Source organism: Thalassophryne amazonica, chromosome 10 (assembly GCF_902500255.1).
Source record: "Thalassophryne amazonica chromosome 10, fThaAma1.1, whole genome shotgun sequence".
Taxonomy (NCBI): domain Eukaryota; kingdom Metazoa; phylum Chordata; class Actinopteri; order Batrachoidiformes; family Batrachoididae; genus Thalassophryne; species Thalassophryne amazonica.
The window spans coordinates 116,352,518-116,379,598 of NC_047112.1; the positions used below are offsets into that span (position 1 = coordinate 116,352,518).

Sequence of the window (27,081 nt, forward strand, 5' to 3'; positions counted from 1 at the left end):
TATAAATTTGGTTTTAGCTACACCAGCAGTTAACATAACAGGTTTTCAAAACAATGTCCCATCAGTGTTTTTCCCCCCAGAAAAAAGTCTAATAAAAATAAATGGGGAAAAAAAACAAACAAACTAAAATTAATACTAAATTATCTTGCATATATGTCTTCAGAGACATTTCTTTACTGGTGACATCATCATGTATTGAAGAATACAATTCTTAAACCCTCATATACCTTGAACCATCCTGTTCTCTCTGTGCGGGTGGCTGCATTTTGACATTTTTGGCTGCCTGGGGGTCAGTGAAGGAATATCTAGTGTTGTTCACCATGATGATGAATTTAGCTGGGAGGTACAGGCTCTAGGACATTCAGGACTCATGTCAGGAAAGATGTGTTCAGGAGATCCTTTGTTTGTTTCTTGCCAGCTGCAGAATATTCTCCCGGTCAGTGATGTAGTGCAGACAGACCACCAGTGCTCTTGGATGTTCTGCTCCTTGTGGTTTGGGGGCAAGAGTCACGTGAGCGCGATCTATCAGGACTGGTGATTGAAAGTTTTCTTCTCTGAGCACTTCTGAGAAAAAATCTACAATGAAGAGGGTTGGGTTCCCTGCTTTTGTGTCTTTGGTGACTCCCACCACCCAAAGATTTTGCCTGCAGCTTCTGTTTTCTAGGTCCATGTATTTTTCCTGTAGTTTACTGTAATTTTTCTGTCAGGTTTCGTGTTCGTTTTCCATGGACGTTATTTTGTCTGAAACATTACAGCGAGATCTCTCCATCTCTTCCTGTGTGTGTCTGCTGTTTCTGAATGAGTTTTATGCAGTTTTTCCATTTTCTGAGAGTTCATTTCAGAGCATATTAATGTCAGCATTAGCTTCTTTGCATAGAGATGAAATGTCTGTTTGTCTCACCTGATGCATCATTTCAAACTCTGCTTGAATATCGTTCTTTAAATCTTCCCAGTATGCACATAGTTCGCTTCGAAGTATTCCCACAGAAAGAGTTGATTCTTCCCCATCATTGTGCCATCGAGTCACTGTATTTTTACTGGATTTTCATGAGCATGAGCCGTGCTAATCAGTGTTTTATTAGCTGTAGCCTCATTAGCCATGTCAGTGCTAACCAGCGTAGACAGAGTCTGTAGAGTTCTTTGGATTTTATCCGGCTGGTTTTCTTGGTCATATTGTCCACAAACTTTGTACAAGAACGGCTGATATGAAATTATGTCTGTTGACCCAGGATGATACACTTCTTGAAGTTGAGTGGAGCTGTCTGACTTCAGTGTTCACTTCATGAGGCCGGAAACAGAAGTTATGATCGAGGCACTTTTGACTGAGATATAATGCAAGATGGACACCAAATGGGATTTCAATATTAAATTCAAATGCCCACAAAATCCACAATCTGGATCAGATCTTGATCAACCTTTGTGAGGCGATAGTGAGTGCCAGTCTGCACCTCACTGTCAAACATGAGAGTGATTGGAGAATGTTGGATGGATATATAATTGAAAATATACATTCAACTGGGTTTTCAATGTTAATTTGAAATGGCCACAAAATCTGTAATCTGGATCAGATCCAGATCAAACGTTGTCAGTAGATAAAGGATACAATCATTATCAATACACCAGTATATGAATCTTCAGTAAAAATTTTAGAACTATATATGAAAAATTGTAGGCTCGAGGCTGTTCACAAACAGACAAACAAACAGATGGGTGAAAACAAACTCCTCCAACTTCGTTGGGAGAGGTAACACACTCAAAAACCCAAATCTATAAGCAAAAACCCGCCCACAGTGACGCGGTAGATGGTGGACGGTTGATGTGAAGGCTTTGTTAGTCGAGCACAAGAAGTTCCTACCTTGTTCTGTGCTGCAATGCCACTGATGGAAGCTCCGTCCAATCAGGAGAAAGCTCCTTTCAGCATCTGGAGGCTGAATTGCATTCTGGACGAGAGTGAGCGGGACAAAGACATCTCCATCTGGTGGACAGCTAAACAGGATTTAACAATAATGACTATTAAAAACAACCTATAATTCCATAATTACAAAGACAGTAATTGACATTATGATGTCAACAAATGTCGTCACAACGTAAAACTTTTGATATATTCTGGATCCTTTCATGCCCTTTAATTTGGTGTACTAAACGACATCTTTTACTGAAATATAAAATTTTGACCTCATGGTAAACCCTGAAGGTCATGGTCTATCGCTTATCCCAGGTAATTGCTTATGGGCAAGACCAATCACAATATTCATGCCATATTTGGAGGTTAAAAAGCACAAATTATGACCAGAAAAGTTGCTTTGGTAATTTTAGTGTTTGACATTCCTGTGACCTTGACCTTTAGCTTGACTCTTTTGTGTGCTAAAAGGTATCTCGAGATGCTCTCCTACAGAGCCATCGACTCGGGTTCGGTTCCCGCTGTGTCCGACACCTGATGCGGGTGATCAGCTCCATGGTGAGCCAATTGTAGCTGACAATTGGGCGGAACGAAAACAAATAGGTTTTTAAAAAGAAAAAAAAAGGTATCTCGATATGTGAACTTACAAGAGTTTGCAATGATGAATTTGATGCTTTGTCACACCCTTAAAAAAAAATCTAAATTTTGCAAGTTTTTTCATGATGACATCATCAAATCTACCTTACAACTTAATATGTTTTGCATCCTCTGATCAAGCCTTTCATTTGATGTATTACACAACAACATGTTTTACTCAAATCTGAAATTTTACCTACAGTAGTGTTCAGAATAAACAAGGTACCAGTAGATTCAGGAGATTCTCACAAATCCAACAAGACCAAGCATTCATGAATTGCACACTCTTAAGGCTATGAAATTTGGCTATTAGTAAAAAAAAAAGTAATTTATGTCACCTTTGACTTCACGGTAAACCCTGAAGGTATCACAAAGACAAGATATTTAACCCTCTGGGGTCCGACGGCATTTACTGGACAGTTCACTCGCCTGGCATAAATGTTTTATTATTGCTGTTAACAGCTCTCCCTGCATCCCACAATCATGTTTTATGTCTGTTTTTTTCAGGACAACCTCTGCTTTCAGAATATGTTTTTGTTGTGTTTTATAAGTGTAATATAGTTTTACAATCAGAAATAAGAAAGTAAAAAATAAAGCGAAAAATTATTTTCCACAGATTTATTCAAAACACACAGTACACTATAATAAACAACTGTTTTGACGCTTTACAAAGGTAATTTGAGGTGTTGTGTGAAAGACTGTACAACAAAAAAGGTTCAAACAAACACATGCACATTTTGAACAATATATACAAAATGGTCTATGCGTTTTGTTATTTTGATATGGTAAACAGTGCTTTACACCGAGAAAGCAACAGAGTTATCCAGTAACATTCACATGCAAACTAGTGGGTCAATCCTGATAGTTACACACTCTTTGTTTGAGCACGTGAGATTGTCATCAGAGGCTCTCCGTCTGCTCCATCTGCTTTCACTTTCACTGTGCGTAATGGCACAGGGCGCATTGGAATAGTACATACTCACTGGAGCACCCAGGGGGCTATTCAAACGGGCGTGAGATTTTTTTTTCAAGATGGCGCTGCCGATGCAGCTGCCTGTTATTTCAGCTCTGCCCCCTCTTTTCCTACTTTCGCTATTTTTAATACTTTTTAATAGTACTTATTTGTCTTTATTTGCAGTGGGTGGTACCCTGTGCAATTATGCACATAGGAAACACACTTTTGTTACTCTTGTGATTATTTTTATGCTGCTTTTGGCACTATTTGAGGCAGCGTGGGGAAATCCCTTTGTTTCCAGCTCCGGACCTCCCACTGTTTATAGCCAGGATCAGATGCTTGGACTAAGAGACTCTACGAGGTCTGTCAATAAAGTATAGGTCCTTTTTATTTTTTTCAAAAACTATATGAATTTCATTCATATGTTTTTACGTCAGACATGCTTGAACCCTCGTGCGCATGCATGAGTTTTTCCACGCCTGTCGGTGACGTCATTCGCCTGTGAGCACTCCTTGTGGGAGGAGTCGTCCAGCCCATCGTTGGAATTCCTTTGTCTGAGAAGTTGCTGAGAGACTGGCGCTTTGTTTGATCAAAATTTTTTCTGAACCTGTGAGACACATCGAAGTGGACACGGTTTGAAAAATTAAGCTGGTTTTCGGTGAAAATTTTAACAGCTGATGAGAGATTTTGAGGTGATACTGTCGCTTTAAGGACTTCCCACAGTGCGAGACGTCGTGCAGCGCTCTCAGGCGCCGTCGTCAGCCTGTTTCAAGCTGAAAACCTCCACATTTCAGGCTCTATTGATCCAGGACATCGTGAGAGAACAGAGAAGTTTCAGAAGAAGTCGGTTTCAGCATTTTATCCGGATATTCCACTGTTAAAGGAGATTTTTTTAATGCAAGACGTGCGGGCGGATTGCAGCGTCGGCTCGCAGCCGCCGCGACGCTCCGCCACAGGAAAAACACCTCCGTTAGAAGCCTTAAGGACAAGTTGGAACATGTCCAGCTGTTAAACAATTTCTCATATACTCACTCCACTGAAAGCCATCAAAAGCCGCTGGGATTTTACAAATGGTTATCAACACGGAGGTGTTTTTCCTGTGCAGCCGCACAGCGCCGGCTGCGTCCCGACGCGCAGACCCGTCCGCACGTCTTTCATTAAAAAAATGTCCTTTAACAGTGGAATATCCGGATAAAATGCTGAAACCGACTTCTTCTGAAACGTCTCTGTTCTCTCACGACGTCCTGGATCAATAGAGCCTGAAATGTGGAGGTTTTCAGCTTGAAACAGGCTGACGACGGCGCCTGGGAGTGCTGCACGACGTCTCGCACCGTGGGAAGTCCTTAAAGTGACAGTATCACCTCAAAATCTCTCATCAGCCGTTAAAATTTTCACCGAAAACCAGCTTAATTTTTCGAACCGTGTCCACTTCGATGTGTCTCACAGGTTTAGAAAAAATTTTGATCAACCAAAGCGCCAGTCTCTCAGCAACTTCTCAGACAAAGGAATTCCGACGAGGGGCTGGACGACTCCTCCCACAAGGAGTGCTCACAGGCGAATGACGTCACCGACAGGCGTGGAAAAACTCACGCATGCGCACGACGGTTCAAGCATGTCTGACGTAAAAACATATGAATGAAATCCATATAGTTTTTGAAAAAAATAAAAAGGACCTATACTTTATTGACAGGCCTCGTATGTACAGTGGGCCGGGTCCCCGCTATGCTAAGCACCTGGACATACCTGCGGACATACAGAAGAGATGGAGAGGCTGCAGAAACGGACAGACAAAGCGGAGAAGGACTTATATTCTGTCTGTGGTCATGGGGAATGTAAGGTCCCTCCGCAACAAGACCGAGGAGCTAGCAGCGCTAACCCATTTCCAGAGGCTGTATAAGGGCTGCAGTCTCATGTGCTTCACGGAGACGTGGATGGATGAACATGTACTGGACTCGGTCATTAACATGGACGGCTTTACACTCATCCGCGCGGACAGGACGCTGGCAGAGAATGGAAAAAAAGAAGAGTAGGGCTCGCCATTTATGTGAGTGAGAAATGGTGCAATGCAGCTCATGTTCACGTGAAAGATCAGGTCTGCTCCTCGGACGTGGAGCTACTCGCGGTGAGCATGAGGCCATACCATCTCCCACAGGAGTTTGGAAGTGTGATTACGCTCTGCATGTATATTCCTCCCTCTGCAGATGCCACCGCTGCCTGTGAGCGCATCCACAGTACAGTCACGCGGCTGCAGACACAACACCCCCGCCCACTTCCTCCTCAACACTGGGGACTTTAACCACGCCTCCCTCTCCTCCACCCTCCCCACGTTCACCCAGTACATCACATGTAAAACCAGGGACAATAGAATACTGGACCTTGTTTATGTTAATGTGGAGAACGCTTACACCTCCACCCCCCTCCCCCCGCCGGGACGCTCGGATCACAATCTCGTCTATCTGCTCCCCCAATACACACCCAGGGTGAGAAGGAAGCCAGTGCAGAAAAGGTCAGTGAAATTCTGGACTGAAGAGGCCACTGAGAGGCTGAGGGACTGTTTCAGAACCACAGACTGGAGCATGTTTCAAAACTCTTATGGTGAAGACATCGACGGCCTGACCCAGTGTGTCACTGACTACATGAACTTCTGTGTGGAGAGCACTGTGCCCACCCAGAGGGTACGGTGCTTTCCCAACAACCACCCCTGGGTGACCCCCGAGCTGAAGGTCCTGATGAACCAGAAGAAGAGGGCTTTGAACTTGGGAGACAGAGAGGAGCAGTGTAGAGTCCAACAGGAGCTCCAGTGGAAGATCCGTGCAGCCAAGAAGGTGTATGGAGGGAAGATGGAGGAGCAGCTGGCCCGGAACAACGCAGAGGAGAGGAGCTAAACAGGTACTTTAACCATTTTGGCTCCTCCATGCCTGCCCCCCTGCCTGCTCCCGGCTCTCCACGCGTCTCCAGCAGCCAGCCCTCCAGCCCCTCTGACCCCCTACCTTCTACCCACGGTCACCTCCACTGCACCCCGGACCTTGTCCCTCCTCCCCCAGGACTGTATTCAGCACCAGCCCACCTCAGCTCACACCTCAGCTTCCCCCTCCTTCCCCCCTCACTGCAACTCCAACAGAGGTGAGAGGCCAGCTCCTGTGGCTGAAGCAGAGGAAAGCAGCAGGACCTGATGGGATCTCCCTGAGGCTGCTGAGGACCTGTGCAGAGGAGCTCTGCGAGTTCCTCAGCCACATCTTCAACATGACCCTCAGCCTGGGGGTGGTCCGCACCCTCTGGAAGACCTCCTGTGTGGTCCCGGTTCCCAAAACACAGCACTCCAAGGAACCAGCCCACTACAGACCAGTTGCCCTGACCTCCCACCTCATGAAGACCATGGAACGGCTCGTCCTGTCTCACCTCTGCACCATGGTGATTGACACCCTGGACCCACTGCAGTTCGCCTACAGGACCAACATCGGGGTAGGTGACGCTGTCATCTACCTACTGCAGCGAGTGCTCACCCACCTGGAGACCGGTAGGAGCGCTGTGACAGTCATGTCCTTTGATTTCTCCAGTGCTTTCAACACCATCAGACCGGCACTGCTGCCGGGGGAAGCTGGAGGACGCAGGTGTGGATGGACATCTCGCCACCTGGACCATAGACTAGCTCACTGACCGCCCGCAGTATGTGCGGCTGTGAGGCTGTCAGTATGAGGTGGTAAGGTGCAGCACCGGGGCCCCCCAGGGCACCGTCCTCTCGCATTTCCTCTTCATCCTCTACACCTCGGACTTCACCTACAACACGGACAGCTGCCACCTCCAGAAGTTCTCTGATGACTCCGCCATTGTGGGTCGCGTGTCTGAGGGGAACCAGCTGGAGTACCGGTCGGTCATCACAGACTTCGTGTACTGGTGTGAGCACAACCACTTGTGTCTCACAATACCAGTAAGACTAAGGAGATGGTGATCGACTTCAGGAGGAAACCACCACCTCACCCACCGGTGAACATCCAGGGGGAGGACATAGAGACTATGGACAGTTTCAAATACCTGGGTGTTCACCTCAACAGGAAACTGGACTGGACTCACAACACCGACGCCCTGTACAAAAAAAGGCCAGAGTCGCCTCCACCTCCTGAGGAGACTGAGATCCTTTGGAGTGAGCAGGCCTCTGCTTAAGACCTTCTATGACTCTGTTGTAGCTTCTGCTCTCCTCTATGCTGTCATCTGTTGGGCCCCGGGCAGCACAGAACGGGAGAGAAAGCGACTGAGTAAGCTGGTCAGGAAGTCCAGCTCTGTCCTGCGCTGTCCTCTGGACTCTCTGGAGGAGGTGGCTGAGAGGAGGGTGTTAACCAAGTTCAAATCCATCATGAACAACTCCTCTCACCCTCTGCACCGGACTGTAGTGGAGCTGAGCAGCTCGTTCAGTGACAGACTGAGGCACCCTCAGTGCAAGAAGGAACGATGCTGTAAACGATATTGTAAATAAGATGCTCCTATCTCTTTTTCAATCCCAATCATGTTTATATATATGCATATGTACTTATATATGTATGTACATATATGTATGCATATGTATATGTGTATGTGTATGCGTGTATGTATGTACAGTGAGGAAAATAAGTATTTGAACACCCTGAGGTTTTGCAAGTTCTCCTACTAAGAAATCATGGAGGGGTCTGAAATTTTCATCTTAGGTGCATGTCCACTGTGAGAGACATAATCTAAAAAAAAAAATCCGGAAATCACAATGTATGATTTTTTAGTAATTTATTTGTATGTTACTGCTGCAAATAAGTATTTGAACACCTGTGAAAATCAATGTTAATATTTGGTACAGTAGCTTACAGAGGTCAAACGTTTCCTGTAGTTTGTCACCAGGTTTTCACACACTGCAGCAGGGATTTTGGTCCACTCCTCCATACAGATCTTCTCTAGATCTTTCAGGTTGGAGTTTCAGCTCCCTCCAAAGATTTTCTATTGAGTTCAGGTCTGGAGACTGGCCAGGCCACTCCAGGACCTTGAAATGCTTCTTATGGAGCCCCTCCTTAGTTGCCCTGGCTGTGTGTTTGGGGTCATTGTCATACTGAAGACCCAGCCATGACCCATCTTCAATGCTCTTACTGAAGGAAGGAGGTTGTTTGACAAAATCTCGCAATACATGACCCCATCCATCCTCCCTTCAATACGGTGCAGTCGTCCTGTCCCCTTTGCAGAAGAGCACCCCCAGAGTATGATGTTTCCACCCCCATGGTTCATGGTTGGGATGGGTTTCTTGGGGTTGGTCTCATCCTCTAAACATGGTAAGTGGAGTTGATTCCAAAATGCACTATTCTGGTCTCATCTGACCACATGACCTTCTCCCATGCCTCCTCTGGATCATCCAGATGGTCACTGATGAACTTCAAACGGGCCTGGACATGTGCTGACTTGAGCAGGGGGACCTTGCTGCCCTGCAGGATTTTAAACCATGACAGCATCATGTGTTAAATCAAATCAAATCACTTTTATTTATATAGCGCCAAATCACAACAAACAGTTGCCCCAAGGCGCTTTATATTGTAAGGCAAGGCCATACAATAATTACGGAAAAACCCCAACCGTCAAAACGACCCCTGTGAGCAAGCACTTGGCGACAGTGGGAAGGAAAAACTCCCTTTTAACAGGAAGAAACCTCCAGCAGAACCAGGCTCAGGGAGGGGCAGTCTTCTGGTGGGACTGGTTGGGGCTGAGGGAGAGAACCAGGAAAAAGACATGCTGTGGAGGGGAGCAGAGATCAATCACTAATGATTAAATGCAGAGTGGTGCATACAGAGCAAAAAGAGAAAGAAACAGTGCATCATGGGAACCCCCCAGCAGTCTAAGTCTATAGCAGCATAACTAAGGGATGGTCCAGGGTCACCTGATCCAGCCCTAACTATAAGCTTTAGCAAAAAGGAAAGTTTTAAGCCTAATCTTAAAAGTAGAGAGGGTGTCTGTCTCCCTGATCTGAATTGGGAGCTGGTTCCACAGGAGAGGAGCCTGAAAGCTGAAGGCTCTGCCTCCCATTCTACTCTTACAAACCCTAGGAACTACAAGTAAGCCTGCAGTCTGAGAGCGAAGCGCTCTATTGGGGTGATATGGTACTACGAGGTCCCTAAGATAAGATGGGACCTGATTATTCAAAACCTTATAAGTAAGAAGAAGAATTTTAAATTCTATTCTAGAATTAACAGGAAGCCAATGAAGAGAGGCCAATATGGGTGAGATATGCTCTCTCCTTCTAGTCCCTGTCAGTACTCTAGCTGCAGCATTTTGAATTAACTGAAGGCTTTTCAGGGAACTTTTAGGACAACCTGATAATAATGAATTACAATAGTCCAGCCTAGAGGAAATAAATGCATGAATTAGTTTTTCAGCACTCTGATCAAGACCTTTCTAATTTTAGAGATATTGTGCAAATGCAAAAAAGTAGTCCTACATATTTGTTTAATATGCACATTGAATGACATATCCTGGTCAAGTTGTACAGATCCTGAGGTTCACCAGTCGGTGCTTATCCCCAGATTCCATGGCATGAAATGGATGAGCGTCTGACTCCCCATGGATGGAACACCAGTCTGACTCGGGTTACTTCCCCAGAAAACGTTGGTAACCAGCTGGGTGGACTGAGACAAAGCAGATGAAGTGTTTTAATACAAGAACACAGACAGTTTTGATGATAACACCTGAGGTTAATAAACAACTGAGTCTAGTCTCATTTTATTAAGACCTCCAGAAAGAAATGTATGACAGTCATTCTGGAGAGGTAGCTGTAGTCAAGTAATTCAACCCCAAATCAGAATCATTAAAATTAGTATTTGATCATAATTATTAAAATGAAAATAATTAAAAAAATTAATTTGTGTGTAAATTAATCTAGAATATATAACATTTACACTTTCTGAAATAAGTGACAAAAATATTTAACTTTTTCATAATGTTATTTTTTCAGACACACCTGTACATCCATTCCTGTGTTTAAGGCTGCAACAGATTTTAAAAAGCTGTGATGTGGGTCATTTAAAAGTACTTAACTTCAACTTTAACTTCATATAGCAGCCAAATAATGTTACTAATGTAATCTTTGTGACTGTGGTCCCAGCTCTCTTCAGGTCATTGACTAGGTCCTCCTGTGTAGTTTGAGCTTTCTCAGAATCATCCTGACTCCACAAAGTGAGATCTTGCATGGAATCAGTCATCTTGTGTTTCTTCCACTTTCTAATAAATAATCATAACAGTTGTTGTCTTCTACCAAGCTGCTTGCCTGTTGTCCCGTAGTCCATCCCAGCCTCATGCAGGTCAACAGTTTTGTCCCTGGTGTCCTTAGACAGCTCTTTGGTCTTGGCTATGGTGGACAGGTTGGAGTGTGACTGATTGAATGTGTGAACAGGTGTCTTTTATACAGGTAACAAGTTCAAACAGGTGCAACTAATACAGGTAAAGAGTGCAGAATAAGAGGGCTTCTTAAAGAAAAATTAACAGGTCTGTGTCAGACAGAATTCTTGCTGGTTGCTAGGGGATCAAATACTTATTTGCAGCAGTAACATACAAATAAATTATTAAAAAAATCATCCATTGTGATTTCCGGATTTTTTTTTTTTTTTTAGATTATGTCTCTCACAGTGGAGATATATATATATATATATATATATATATATATATATATATATATATATATATATATATATATATATGTGTATACATACATATTCTATTTCTACCTCATTTTCTTATGTCTTGTAATGTTACAAGTATTATTATTGCTTATCCTTGCACACGCTATCTGATAAACATTTTCCTCTACTTGCACCCATCTTGTGTGTTTTTAAGAGCTGACGTAACATGTGAATTTCTCCTCTGTGAGATCAATAAAGTTTATCTTACCTTATCTTATGTCACTCCTGAAATGATCTTTGGTTTATCACGTGAGGTGAATCTGCCCTACGATTGGATTTTGGAAAACCATGTGACGGTGAACCAATTCTGATTGGACAGTCACATCACACAGCTTCTATGAGGAGTACAAAGATGGCTGATGGCTGGCTCGAAAGTCTGCTGAGTTAACTTTTCAGCAAAAAAAAACAGTTTCTATCTGATATCATTAAAGAGTTATTTATAATTTAGTAAAGCTTGGTCTTAGCCATTGTATATGACAGCGTCGGCCCCAGAGGGTTAACTAGTACTGTGCCTGTGGTCTTCCATTTCCTCACTATGGTCCTCACAGTGGAAACTTCCAGCTGAAATCTCTGAGATAGCTTTTTGTATCATTCCCCTAAACCAGGGGTGGGAAATTTGTTCCAGAAAGGGCCAAGAGGGTGCAGGTTTTCTTTGCAGCCAATGATTCCGCCAGGTGATTTCACTGATTAACTGATTCCATCTGCTCAAAGTGATATTAATCAATGAAATCACCTGGTGGAGTCAGTGGCTGCAATGAAAACCTGCACCCTCTTGGCCCTTTCTGGAACAAGTTGCCCACCCCTGTTTTCAGGTCATTTGAGAGTTGTTTAGAGGCTCCCCTGTTGCCACTCATTAGAAAAGATGCAAAGAGGGGAAACATTTGCAAACGGCCACCTTAAATATCCTTTCTCATGATTGGATTCACCTGTGTAAGGAGGTCAAGGGTCAATGAGCTTACCAAACCAATTTTGTGTTCCAATGATTAGTACTAAATATATTCAAATCAATAAAATGACAAGGGTGCCCAAATTTATGCAGTGGTCTAATTTTGTTTAAATAATTATTGCTGTTTCTGTAAATACTAGACACTTAATTTCACTTCTCAAATATCAGTGTGTTTGTCTGCTATATGATATATTTAACTAAAATTTCTGATCCAGACAACCAATGATTTATAAAGGAAAATCCAGAGGACACGACATCCATGGTTTCCAAAAACAATTTGAAATGTGGACTCATCAGACCACAGCACACTTTTCCACTTTGTGTCTGTCTATTTCAAATGATCTCAGGTCCAGAGAAGGTGGTGGTGTTTCTGGATGTTGTTGATGTTTGGCTTTCACTTTGCATGGTAGAGTTTTAACTTGCACTTGTAGATGTAGCGACGAACTGTGTTAACTGACAATGGTTTTCTGAAGTGTTCCTGAGCCCACGCGGTAAGATCCTTTACACAATGGTGTCTGTTTTAATGCATGAGGGATCAAAGGTCATGGTCATTCAATGTTGGTTTTCAGCCTTGCTGCTTACATGTATAAACTAAACAAATATCTTGTCTTTGTGGTGTACTCAATTGAATATAGGTTGAAAAGGATCTGCAAATCATTGTATTCTGTTTTTATTTATATTTTTTTATAATTATATTTTATTTGGTTTTAACGTATTAAAACAGACAAACATTAACAACACCACTAACAACACCAAAAACACCACTGAGCAGACCAAATGTAAATCAAAACAATAATGTATAATTACAAGTTATACAAAAGGATATGCTGGGATGTAGTGAGTCATTTAGTAAAATAACTAATAATAAAAATAAATAAATAAATAAATAAAAATAGCCTTTTCAACCAGCGCACTCAAAAATTGGAATGGAAATCAAAGTAAGTGCCCGAACCTCTCATAATAGTAAATCTCAGATGAGGAGGCAAATAATTTATAAATGGCTGCCATATTTCACTGAATAATTTACTGTTACCCTTCAATTTAGCACTAATTCTTTCCAGAGGCAGCACTTTAAAAATTTCTCGATACCACTCTGTAACTGATGGAGGTTTGTCTTTAATCCAATTATTTAGTATACATTTCCTAGCCAGGGAAAGAAACTTTTTAATTAATTCAAAATGTGGGTATATACTTTTGTAATCCTAGTACAAATTGTCCCGCATCCTTATTAATTTTGCATTTCACAATTGTACCAATTTCTTTAGTAATATAGGACCAAAACTTAGATATTTTGGGACAGTTCCAAAAACAGTGTATGTAGGTAGCGGGTGACTGTGAACACTTAAGGCAGGCTGAAGATCTGTTAGGATCCATTTTGTTAAGAACATAAGGAGTTCTATGCTGTCTATGAAAATTTTAAAATGCATTTCTCTGTATTTAATACTCAGAAACACTGCTTGAATATTTTTGATGGATTCTTGCCAATCAGTTTCTGTAAATGTGCCCTGGAGATCTTCCTCACACTTTCCGACAACTTTCTCTATTTCGTCTCTCTTAGCGCATAGTAAAGTCCTGTAGCAATGTGAAATAAAACCTTTTGACAGTTTAAATGTAACCATAAAAACCTCAATTGGATTTAACAACGGAGTTTGCAGTTTGCATGTGTTAATGAAATGACGAAGTTGAAGAAAAGCGAAAAAATCATTCTTAGAAAGGCTAAAACGGCTCTGTGCCTGAGCAAAAGACATAAGATTGCCTCCTTCATCATAAAGATCTTGATAACACGTATTCCCCTTTTTATACCAGTCTGAAAACACTTTACTTTTAATCCCCGGGGGGAACAGTCTATTGTCCACAATAGGCATATTAAAAGAAAAGTTGCTCCTGTGTCCCATATGAGTAGACATGTCCCTCCACGTTTTCAGATAGTTCATCCAGATTGGATTAGACCGCATCTCTGGCTGAATCTTCTTGGCCAAAATTTCCCCTAGAAGATTGTATGGGGCACACATCCAGGATTCCAAGGGTGCGAGAGCGCATTCAAATAAAACTGAAACCATTCCCGGATGACCCTACCTTGACAAGCGCAGTTGTACAGAAGTATATTAGGAAAGCCCAAACCTCCTTTGTCTCTTGAACACTGTAAACACTCATCCTTAATCTGGGCTTCTTATCCTTCCAGATAATTTGCTCAAGTCTCTCTCAATCTCTTTAGCTTTTGTTCTTGACACATACACAGGTAACATTTGCAATGGGTACAAAAGTCTTGGAATTACATTCATTTTAACAAGTTGATTCTACCCATCCAGGATATTGGCAAATCCCTCCACCTGAGAAGGTCACTTTTAATATTTCTACACACATCCTGAAGATTCACTTTAAGAGTGATTTTTATGCATGGGGAAACAAAATTCCCAAGTAAGTAAAACCTGAAACAGACCATGTAAATGGAAAATTACGTATAGAGGGAAGGCATTCACCATAACCCAGTGGTAGTGCCATTGATTTATCCAAGTTTATTTTATAGCCAGAAAGTGAAGAAAATAACTTAATAATTTCCATAAGCTCTGGGATAGATTCCTCTGGATCAGAGATGAACAACAGCACATCATCAGCATAAAGTGCAATTTTATATATTTTATTGTACATCTCGAATCCAGAAATAATATCATCACCCCTAATGGCCTGAGCCAAGGGCTCTATTGCCAGAGCGAACATTAATGGTGACAATGGATCCCCCTGCCGAGTGGATCTGTCCAATTGGAAGGGTGGAGATTTAACTCTGTTAACCAATACACAAGCCATTGGGGAAAAGTATAAGAGTTTGACCAAATTTATAAAGTTACTACCCAATCCAAATTTTTCATGACCATGAAAAGATAAGGCCACTCGACCCGGTAAACGCCTTCTCAGCATCAAGAGAGACAATGATACCTTTTTTATTATTATGTTTTGTATGTTGGATTAAGTTAAGTAAAGTTCTCATGTTTGTGATGTTTGTGAAAGATGTCCTGTGTTTTATAAAACCTGTCTTTGTTGATTAATAAGGGAAGGAGAGCCTCCAACCTCTTGGCCAATATTTTAGACAGAATTTTACTATCTACATTTATTAAACTTATAGGGCGATATGAGCAACATTTATCATTAGGTTTATCTTTCTTCAATATTACCAAAATATTTGCTAATACAAAGAGGGGGGCAAGGATCCCTGTTGCAAAGAGTGCAGATACATGTCCAGCAAGAGTGGGTTAACTAAATCATGGAAGGTTTGTAGAACTCAGTGCTGTATCCATCTGGCCCTGGGGCCTTTGAATTTGGGAGCGATTAATGGCACTAGTAATTTCTTCTTTGGTAATTGGATCTTCTAAAGACACCCTATCTTCTTCTGAAAGCATAGGGAGGCTAAGGCCACTCAGAAAATCATCAATTTGACTATCAGAACTTTTCAGCTCCGAGGTATATAACTTTATGTAGAATGATTTCATAATTTCAATCAGTTTTTTAGACTCATAGTGATTTTTACCATTTTCATCCTGAAGAGAAGAGATTGATCGTATTTCCGTCTACCGGCTGCTAAGCGAGCTAACAGACGGCCTGGTTGTCTCCCATTTCAAATATCCTGTGTCTTGCATATAATAGACTAGCTTCAGCTTTTTGGGATAGAAGTTGGTTAAGGGCCGATCGAGTTACGTCCAGCTCTTTAGACAGACTGGGAGATGGATTTCTTTCATTAATTGATCAAGTGTCTTGAGCTGCGTTTCCAATTCAAGCTGAGCTTTCAATGCTTCCCTCTTTCTGCACAAGCTATAAGAAATTATAACACCCCTAACGTATGCTTTCAGTGTATCCCAGAGAATAGAGGGATTAGTGTCTTCATTATTATTAAAAGCAAGAAATTCTTTAATCTGTTTAGTTTAAGTGTATTACAAAATCTGGTTGTTGCAGCAATGACGTATTTAAACGCCATTGATGTGATGAAGGTTGAAGAGAAGGGGGGGCAACCACCAAAGAAACTTCACCGTGATCAGAGAGTAAACGTGCACCTATTTACATTCCTCACTTCTGTCAAGCACCATTCTGGTAGAAAAAACATAATCAATTCTGGAGTGACTACGATGAGGATTAGAATAGAAACTATAATCTCTTTCTGTTTGGTTAATCACTCTCCATGTATCCAGCAGCTGAAGATCAGCACAAAGCTGTTTAGTAGCATCCCTCATTCTGGAACTGGTTGGTTTAGCTGAGGGGAACTGGTCTATCTCTGGAACCATCGGGCAGTTGAAGTCTCCTGCTAAGATACTGAATATTTGTGTCATGTTGGAAGCATCTGCCAGAAGTTTAGAATAAAAGTCTTTCTCATAAACATTGGGAGCATAAACACACCCTATAAAAACGTGTTCCCCATATAATAAGCTGTTATTAGCACATATCTACCCTGAGTGTCTTTTATGCATTTATCCAAAGTAAACGGAGTGTTTTCATTAATAAGAATAGCCACTCCCCTTTTATTAGAGGAAATGAAGAGTAAAAAATCTGCCCAACCCAGTCTCGCTTTAATTTATCATGCTCCTTATTAGTAAGGTGGGTTTCTTGCAACAGAGCTTTTTCCTTTTTTAGCCAGGTTAATAATTTTTTACGTTTAATTACATTGTTGATACCTTTTACGTTGAAAGAAATATATTTAACCATTCCCATTATTCTTCACAAAAACAAATTTTCAAAATGTAAAACCAGAATGCAAGATTTAAATCTCGACCAATAAATCCACATTAAAATACAACATAAAGAGTCTGCTCAGTATAAAAAAATAACGAGTGCCACAACATGCACTCCCAAACACACCATAACACACATACATACTAACAAAAGGGAGAATAACATCCCCTATTTCTAAAGTACGTGCTCCGAGATACCAGGAGATAACCAAGCAAACTGCAGGCGCATGTACAGAATCTGCCCAGTCCACAGTCCTCACCTGCGCCCACTCGCTCCCAGACCGACTCAATGTCTGCAACTACTCACAGGAGACCTCCTGCTCCATTGCGTCCACGATGACTGCAGCTGCTGCCGCGCTGTCAAAGAGTAGTCCTTCTTGTTATGTGAAAACACGAGGATCGCTGGATACCTCATCCGGAACCTGATGTTCTTGGCGATGAGTCTCTGACACACAGTGTTGAATGTTGTTCTTCGCTGGACAATACTTTGAGGAAAATCCTGACGGATGGTGATTGTGGCGCCTTCCCACGTCAATTTACGCCCGGCGCACAGTGACAACACTCTCATTTTATCTGCTGGATAGTGAAGCTTCATGATTACAGCTCTGGGAGTATCTGATCCAACACGACCAGCACCCCCAGTCCGGTAACATCTGTCCAGTACCAGACGGCCTTTGGGGGCTTCAAAGTTGAGCAATTTGGGCAGCCAGGTTTCAAAAAAGGTCAGAGCATTACCCTTTTCAATTCCTTCTTTTACACCATAAATTCTGAGGTTGTCTCTGCGCTCTCTTGCCTCTTGGTTGTCCAGCCATTCACTCATGAGCGCCAATTTCTTTTCAGCATTCGCCAATCTAGTCTCCAGCTCCTCCACGCTCTCCTCTGTGACCGAAATGCGCTGCTCAGCCGCGTCCATACGCAGGGATTCAGCATCCAGTGTTGTGTGGGCCGCTGAAGAGGAGGTACTGCTGGCCCACCACCACCAGAGGGCGCCTTGCCTGGATGTGCGGGCTCCAGGCACCAGAGGGCGCTGCCGCCTCACAGGAGCAGCCGGGGTGACAGCTGTCACTTATCACCTACGACAGCTGTCACCAATCATCTGATCAGCAGTGGTATATCAGCAAGACGACATCTCCACCTCTTTGCCGAGATATCACTCTACCTAGGAGGTACAGTAACTCAGCCGACTGTGTTGTCTTTTGACATTAACACTTTGTTACTTTTGTGCGGTGAATAGCAGACATTCTTCCGATGAGAGGTGGAGGTGGTTTTCCCGCCATACGTGTTGCTGGGTGCAAACCACCCACATTTAACTGTTTTTGTTCCTCGCCAGCAGTACCAGATCCGACACGCGGAGGCAGTGGCCACCTGGGAGTTCGGGACATGGCGGCTCCAGTATTCCCGGGGTTCGGTGGCGGAGGAAATCGTGTGTTCCGGTTCTGCTTTGGACAGACGAGTCTATCTTCGAGCCTGCCCACGTGACACATTTTGTGAATTGACTTCTTTGTCTATATTGTAATCTGTTGTGTTTGTTGTGCTTATCACAACAGTAAAGTGTTGTTATTTGACTTCCTCCATTGTCCGTTCATTTGCCCCCCCTGTTGTGGGGTCCGTGTTCCTACACTTTCACAACATCCAGCTTAGCATTAATCGTGTCGAGCTTGTTGGAGACCTCCATCATTTTAATGTCTATAATAGCCGCAATCTTGTCGGTTATATTCTTTGATAAGGCAACCAAGTTGTCCGGCGTGCATGGTTTAATGCTATCCGTGCTACCTACGTTAGCCCGTGTAGCCTCGCCACCTTCGCCATCTTGGACTCGGCCGCTTGGAGGTAGTTTTTCCTGAGTATTTCTCCGCTTGTCGGAGCTCTTCGTTGCCCTTCTTTCCCAGACATAATTGCGGACGCTCTATCTATCAGCTGGACGTGCATATAGCTGCAAAGACAACTTAATGTATAACTTTATCGGTATGTCGGTCGGGAGCTATCTGGATCGGCCACTCCTAATCTGACGTCATCACCGGAACTCTGTTTTTATTTATATTTTACACAATGTCCCAACTTCATTGGAATTGGGGTTTTATGTTCACAAAATCTGCATGTACGACATTTAGCAACATACACGCCAAATAATTTTTGCAAAGTCAGTTTTGAATCTGAAAAAGTTTCACACTGCTGTCAGTACATCAGCTCATCACTTAATGGATGTGGGCAGTTTGCATGACAATTTGATTTGTCTGTGTTAAAGCGCCTTGTGTATTAATGTAATTATTTTACTTATTCAAGTATTAAAGTATAAGGAAAAGACAAAAAAATTATCTTATGCAACAGGTGCAGTGTTCTTTATTTATAAAACAGTGAGAGTTTGAGAGAGAGAGAGAACATAATTTTACTCTTAACACTTGCTTTGACAATGTAATAATGTTTCCCATGTCAATAAAGCTCTTGAAATTGAAAATTGAGAAGAGAGAGACAGACAGAGAAGAGAGAGTGCTGTCTTTTGTCTTTCAGCCTATAAAAGGCCATAAAAATAAGGTTTTACGGCACATATTTTTGCCAAGGACATATGTGCCAGGTGTGTTACCAGATACAATCCACTGCACCGGTGACACATGTGCTGTGACATGTTGTCATGATATGTCACAACAGTTGTGTGTGTGAGAGAGAGAGAGGAAAGAAGTCACAACACTTTCGTATTTTATTAATTTGTGTATATACGAGGTCTGTCAATAAAGTAACGGTCCTTTTTATTTTTTCAAAAACTATATGGATTTGATTCATGTTTTCACGTCAGACAAGCTTGAACCCTCGTGCACATGCATGAGTTTTTCCACGCCTGTCGGTGACGTCATTCGCCTGTGAGCACGCCTTGTGGAAGGGTGGTCCCGCCCCCTCGTCGGATTTTCATTGTCTGGAAATGGCGGAATGATTTGGACTTTTTTTCCATCAGAAATTTTTCAGAAGCTGTCAGAGACTGGCACCTGGAAACCATTTGAAAAATTTATCTGGCTTTCGGTAAAATTTTACAGGCTTCACAGAGAATAAAGACTGTTACCATAGCTTTAAGGACGGCTTTAAGGACGGCTTTAAGGACGCTCGGCGCGCCGCACTCCAAGCTGCGACGACGAGGCAGAAAACGTCAGATCATTTCTAAGCTGATGGCTCTGTGGATATGAGACTGTCGTGTGCACTTTCTCTGGTTATCACAAGAGCTGGACATCAGCCATTTTCCGGCAGATTTCACTTTTAACAAGAGATTTTGTCATGGAAAGCCGAGCGGAGGCTTCAGGCGTAACGACCGATTCACTGTTTGAGCGAGACAAAGAACACCTCCATTTCAGTGTGTCAGAGGACAAGTTGGGATGCCTATCTCGGCTTTCAATGCTTACCAGTCCAGTAAGTATCAGAGAAATTGTGGAGAGCTGGGCATGTCCTAACTTGTCCCATGACACGCCGAAACGGAGGTGTTCCTTTGTCTCGCTGAAACAGAATAGTTTTAAAGAATAATAAATGAAATGGTTGGTCGCCAAAGTAAAGGTCAAATAAGGTTGTGTGCTGATCTGGTTCCTCGCCTTGCACGGCTTCTCCACCATCTCAACAGCAACGCTCCGGGATTTAGTGCATCCAGCTCTTAATGCACTAATTAACTAACACGGTCATAGAACTTTCTTAGTGGTCAGATTACACACTGTGTCAACAGGACAGTGGAGCTGAACACAGTCCAAACATGCGTGCATGCTGCACTTTAGACGCACAGGACAGGGGACTTCATGGGACTTGCTTAAAGCACATTGTCAGCATAAGTGCGACTTGTGTTATTGGAGTGGGTTAACATGTATACAAGGTCTCTTAGAAAAGTATCCGACCTTATTTTGTTTTTCAAAAACCTGATGGATATGAATCACGTGTGCTTGCATGAGCCAACCGTGAACCTTTGTGCGCATGCGTGAGTTTTTTCACGCCTGTCGGTTGCGTCATTTGCTTGTAAGCAGCCTTTGTGTGAGGATGGGTAGAGTCTCTCGTCGGAGTTTCTTTGCAAGGAAATGGTGGAACGACTGGAGCAGCACGACTGCATCAAATTTTGTCACAAACTGGGCAACAGCCAGGTGGAAACCATTCGGATTATTCAGACGGCTTTTGGTGATGATCTATGGGCATCACACAGATTAAGGAGCGTACAACCGGTTTAAAGACGGCCGCACAATGGTGGAGAGCGCGCTGCACTCCGGTCGGCCATCAACACGCTGAAACGACCGGATCATTCCAAAGTGAACGCTGTGGTGATGTGGGACCGTCGTGTGACTATCCGAGAAATTGCAGAAGAGGTGGACATCAGCACTTTTTCGTCACATTCCACTGTGACAGCAGATTTGGCCATGAAAAGGAGCGGCGACGAAATTCGTGCCGCTCCCGAAGGAGCAAAAGCGCCACCGTGTTGAAGTCTCACAGGACACGCTGGACTCCGAAAAATGATGCCCACCTATTCCAACATTCAGATGATTCAGACGGCTTTCTGTGGCTTTTCAGTCGTGTGACTATCCGAGAAATTGTGGTAGAGCTGGGCATGTCACAACATGTCCTGTGAGACTTCAACACAGAGGTGCTTTTGCTGCACCATCAGCTTCATGCCAAAACCATCGCCATGAATTTCACCGCCGCCGAAGTGGACACGATATCTCAATCATGTCCACAGACGCCTGTCTGCAGAAGATGCAGCGCTGATCATTTCATACCTGATCTTTTCAAAGACTCTCACTGATGTGTCGACTGCCAGAGAACTGACCAAGCTGGCGATCTCTGCCAGGATGGAGGGCAGCAGGAAGTGGGCAGCAGTGTCTGCGGTGCACTGCTGAATGGAGGGGCAGCCTGTGCACAGAGTAAACACATGAACGTGCTCATCATCACCATCATCACCAGCTGCCAACACGCCTCTAAGCTCGAGCACACAGAGAAACTCACCAAGCTCAGCCATGAAGATGATCCAACGCTGACAGATGAGCTGGTAGACGGGGTGAAGAGTCCCAGCACAGCCCTCCTCCAACTGAGACAGGTACCTCCTACACACGCACACACAAAAATCACTCCGGCACCAATACTGTCAAATAAAATATGTTTGCTGATGACACCTCCCTGACTGATGTTCTGCAGCAGGAGTGCAGTGTCCACTGTGGGCGTCACTGGAATCCATGCTCAGCTGTCAATCTTTATATGTGATATAAAACTGTCTAAGATTTTCTTTCAACAAAACAGATCTAGGCCTAAGAACATTCTTGCTTTTTCTTAAAAAGAAGACCTGAAAGTTCAGCTACAATTTGCCAGAAGGTACATCAGAGATGCAGGCCTAGATATGATGTTTTGGTGAAAGAAATCCTCCTCTGTACCACGTCATCATGAAGCTGTATTAAGTGGGGACACAACATGCAAGACATGCACTATGCACATTTCTCCAATCACAGCCACAGAAACCCCTAACTTCTCCTGGGCCATCTGGGTGTCTTGGTGGCTTTCTTCACTCTTCTCCTTCTTGCACAGTCACTCAGTTTTTGAGAACTGTCTACTCCACACAGATTTACCACAGAGCGTCATACTGTTTGTATTTCTTCATAACAGATGTAAAAAAAGTTCAAGACATATTCAGTGACTTGGAAATGTTCATGTATCCATCCTGTGACTTGTCTGAAGAAAATGGCCAACAAAAGTGATTATTATACCAAAGCGTTCCATTCAGGGGTGGAGTTAGACTATATTTAGGGGTGCTCAAGCACCCCTAAATATATTTTAAACACCCCTAAAATATATATATATATATATATATATAGGTAGATAGATAGATAGACCCATGTCACCTCTGTGCCTGCTCCACTTCCACACCCACAGACTTCTCCTGGCTCCATTGCTTATGTTCTCCGTCTTGTGTCGTCTGCGAGCTGCTCGGCTGTCTTCACCTTTGTCTTGCACTATGTCATCAGTTGTCTTGGGGCTACCTAGTTCTGATGAATCAGGCTTACTCTGCACAGAAAGAAAGATCATCCAGTCATTTTCAGATGGAAAAACTCAAAACAAGCTTGACAATTTCAATTTCAATTCAATTTCAATTTATTTCCTTTATATAGCGCCAAATCACAACAGAGTTGCCTCAAAGCGCTTCACACAGGTAAGGTCTAACTTACCAACCCCCAGAGAAACAGTGGTAAGGAAAAACTCCCTCTGAGAAAGAAACCTCAAGCAGACCAGACTCAAAGGGGTGACCTTCTGCTTGGGCCATGATACAGACATAAATTACAGAACAATTCACAGAACAATTCATTAACGAATATACAAGATGCTATTGGCACACAGGACAGGAGGATCACCAACACGAACACAAATACCAAAAAATGAAGAAGAGACTCCCATGAGGAACGACCACCATGAAGAGGTTCCTGTCATGCAAGTCCATTCACTATATTCATGCCAACTTTGAAGGCAAAAAAGCAAATTGTGACCAGCAAACTTTTTTATAGTGATTTTAGTGTTTGACCTTCCTGTGACCTTGACCTATCTGTGTGCTGAAAGGTACCTCCGTAGGACTGCTACATGTGATTTTACAAGAGACTGCAATGATGATTTACATGCTTTGTCACACTCTAAAAAAAACAAAATCTAAATTTTGCGAGGTTTTTTGTGATGATCATCAAATGACATCATAACTTAAAACTTTTGATATATTCTGTTTTCTCTCAAGCACTTTAATTTGGTCTATTATCAAATCTTAAATTTTACCTACTTTAGCTCATGTTTGACCTCAAGGTAAACCCTGAAGGTCAAGGCCGATCGCTTATCCGGGATAAGCGATCAGCTTATAGGCAAGGCCAGTCACTATATTCATGCCAAATTTACAGGAAAATTTTCAAAAATTGTGACCAGGAAAATGGTTTTCTTGAATTTAGTGTTTGACCTTCCTGTGACCTTGACCTTTGACATGGAGCTTGGTCCTTTTCTGTGCTGAAAGGTATCACCCTAGGGCTGCTGTTGTTGAAGTTGTGAGACTGTGCTGTGAAGTGCTTGCGTGCTGGGGTTGGTAAGGTTAGACCTTATTTGTGTTAAGTGCCTTGGGGCAGCTTTGTTGTGATTTGGCGCTATATAAAAAAATTAAAATGAACTGAAAATGCTACAGAATGAGCTAAAGCTGAAAACAAACAAACATACATACTGAGTAACAGATCTTGCAAAACAATTGGGCAAGATAACAAATGAAGACTGTCACCCTGAGGGTGACTGGGATCTTGCCAAAAGATGAACAAGACAGACCACCACGAGGAATGACTGGTCAAGGCCAATTACCTCCAAGATCGTCTGAGACCAGCCAATCAGACAGCTGCTGAAACAATGGATGTGGACAGTCTAAGGCACACCTGTGCACTAATCATGGTGTCTAATCAGCATCTTGTGAGGTGGGATGGATTATCTCAGCAAAGGAGAAGTGCTCACTATCACAGATTTAGACTGGTTTGTGAACAATATTTGAGGGAAATGGTGATACTGTGTATGTGGAAAAAGTTTTAGATCTTTGAGTTCATCTCATACAAAATCAATCAATTAATCAATTTTTTTTTTATATAGCGCCAAATCACAACAAACAGTTGCCCCAAGGCGCTTTATATTGTAAGGCAAGGCCATACAATAATTATGTAAAACCCCAACGGTCAAAACGACCCCCTGTGAGCAAGCACTTGGCTACAGTGGGAAGGAAAAACTCCCTTTTAACAGGAAGAAACCTCCAGCAGAACCAGGCTCAGGGAGGGGCAGTCTTCTGCTGGGACTGGTTGGGGCTGAGGGAGAGAACCAGGAAAAAGACATGCTGTGGAGGGGAGCAGAGATCGATCACTAATGATTAAATGCAGAGTGGTGCATACAGAGCAAAAAGAGAAAGAAACAGTGCATCATGGGAACCCCCAGCAGTCTACGTCTATAGCAGCATAACTAAGGGATGGTTCAGGGTCACCTGATCCAGCCCTAACTATAAGCTTTAGCAAAAAGGAAAGTTTTAAGCCTAATCTTAAAAGTAGAGAGGGTGTCTGTCTCCCTGATCTGAATTGGGAGCTGGTTCCACAGGAGAGGAGCCTGAAAGCTGAAGGCTCTTCCTCCCATTCTACTCTTACAAACCCTAGGAACTACAAGTAAGCCTGCAGTCTGAGAGCGAAGCGCTCTATTGGGGTGATATGGTACTACGAGGTCCCTAAGATAAGATGGGACCTGATTATTCAAAACCTTATAAGTAAGAAGAATTTTAAATTCTATTCTAGAATTAACAGGAAGCCAATGAAGAGAGGCCAATATGGGTGAGATATGCTCTCTCCTTCCAGTCCCCGTCAGTACTCTAGCTGCAGCATTTTGAATTAACTGAAGGCTTTTTAGGAAACTTTTAGTACAACCTGAATAATGAATTACAATAGTCCAGCCTAGAGGAAATAAATGCATGAATTAGTTTTTCAGCATCACTCTGAGACAAGACCTTTCTGATTTTAGAGATATTGCGTAAATGCAAAAAAGCAGTCCTACATATTTGTTTAATATGCTCTTTGAATGACATATCCTGATCAAAAATGACTCCAAGATTTCTCACAGTATTACTAGAGGTCAGGGTAATGCCATCCAGAGTAAGGATCTGGTTAGACACCATGTTTCTAAGATTTGTGGGGCCAAGAACAATAACTTCAGTTTTATCTGAGTTTAAAAGCAGGAAATTAGAGGTCATCCATGTCTTTATGTCTGTAAGACAATCCTGCAGTTTAGCTAATTGGTGTGTGTCCTCTGGCTTCTTCTGTGTAACAATGAAAATTTAAGCAATACCGTCTAATAATACTGCCTAAGGGAAGCATGTATAAAGTGAATAAAACTGGTCCTAGCACAGAACCTTGTGGAACTCCATAATTAACTTTAGTCTGTGAAGAAGATTCCCCATTTACATGAACAAATTGTAATCTATTAGACAAATATGATTCAAACCACCGCAGCGCAGTGCCTTTAATACCTATGGCATGCTCTAATCTCTGTAATAAAATTTTATGGTCAACAGTATCAAAAGCAGCACTGAGGTCTAACAGAACAAGCACAGAGATGAGTCCACTGTCCGAGGCCATAAGAAGATCATTTGTAACCTTCACTAATGCTGTTTCTGTACTGTGATGAATTCTAAAACCTGACTGAAACTCTTCAAATAGACCATTCCTCTGCAGATGATCAGTTAGCTGTTTTACAACTACCCTTTCAAGAATTTTTGAGAGAAAAGGAAGGTTGGAGATTGGCCTATAATTAGCTAAGATAGCTGGGTCAAGTGATGGCTTTTTAAGTAATGGTTTAATTACTGCCACCTTAAAAGCCTGTGGTACATAGCCAACTAACAAAGATAGATTGATCATATTTAAGATCGAAGCATTAAATAATGGTAGGGCTTCCTTGAGCAGCCTGGTAGGAATGGGGTCTAATAAACATGTTGATGGTTTGGATGAAGTAACTAATGAAAATAACTCAGACAGAACAATCGGACAGAAAGAGTCTAACCAAATACCGGCATCACTGAAAGCAGCCAAAGATAACACGTCTTTGGGATGGTTATGAGTAATTTTTTCTCTAATAGTTAAAATTTTGTTAGCAAAGAAAGTCATGAAGTCATTACTAGTTAAAGTTAATGGAATACTCAGCTCAATAGAGCTCTGACTCTTTGTCAGCCTGGCTACAGTGCTGAAAAGAAACCTGGGGTTGTTCTTATTTTCTTCAATTAGTGATGAGTAAAAAGATGTCCTAGCTTTACGGAGGGCTTTTTATAGAGCAACAGACTCTTTTTCCAGGCTAAGTGAAGATCTTCTAAATTAGTGAGACGCCATTTCCTCTCCAACTTACGGGTTATCTGCTTTAAAATGGGAGCAAAACCAAAAGTGTTGCGTTTATATTTTGTTGAGTGTATATTCATGCCAAATTTGGAGGAAAAAAGCAGAATTTGGTGTTTGACCTTCATGTGACCTTGACCCTTTTGTGTGCTGAAAGGTATCTCCATAGGACTGCTATATGTGAACTTACAAGAGCCTGCAATGATGATTTACACGCTATGTCACACCCTTAAAAAAATCTAAATTTTGCAGGTTTTTTTCATGATGACATCATCAAATTACATCATAACTTAAAACTTTTGATATATTCTGGATCCTCTCATCAAGATGTTAACTGATGATGTAAACTGTGTGGTGCAAAGCGAGTTAAAGGTGACAAAATGC

At 42.5% G+C, this 27,081-nt stretch overlaps 1 protein-coding gene across 1 annotated transcript in view; it reads right to left on the reverse strand.

The window, feature by feature from the left end:
• Positions 1 to 27,081, reverse strand: part of szt2 (SZT2 subunit of KICSTOR complex) — a 701,839-nt gene that overhangs the window by 204,861 nt on the left and 469,897 nt on the right. Inside the window, 4 exon segments of the mRNA XM_034179252.1 lie at positions 1,856 to 1,986; positions 21,562 to 21,694; positions 21,788 to 21,885; positions 22,675 to 22,767. Coding sequence (XP_034035143.1) covers positions 1,856 to 1,986; positions 21,562 to 21,694; positions 21,788 to 21,885; positions 22,675 to 22,767 — 455 coding nt within the window.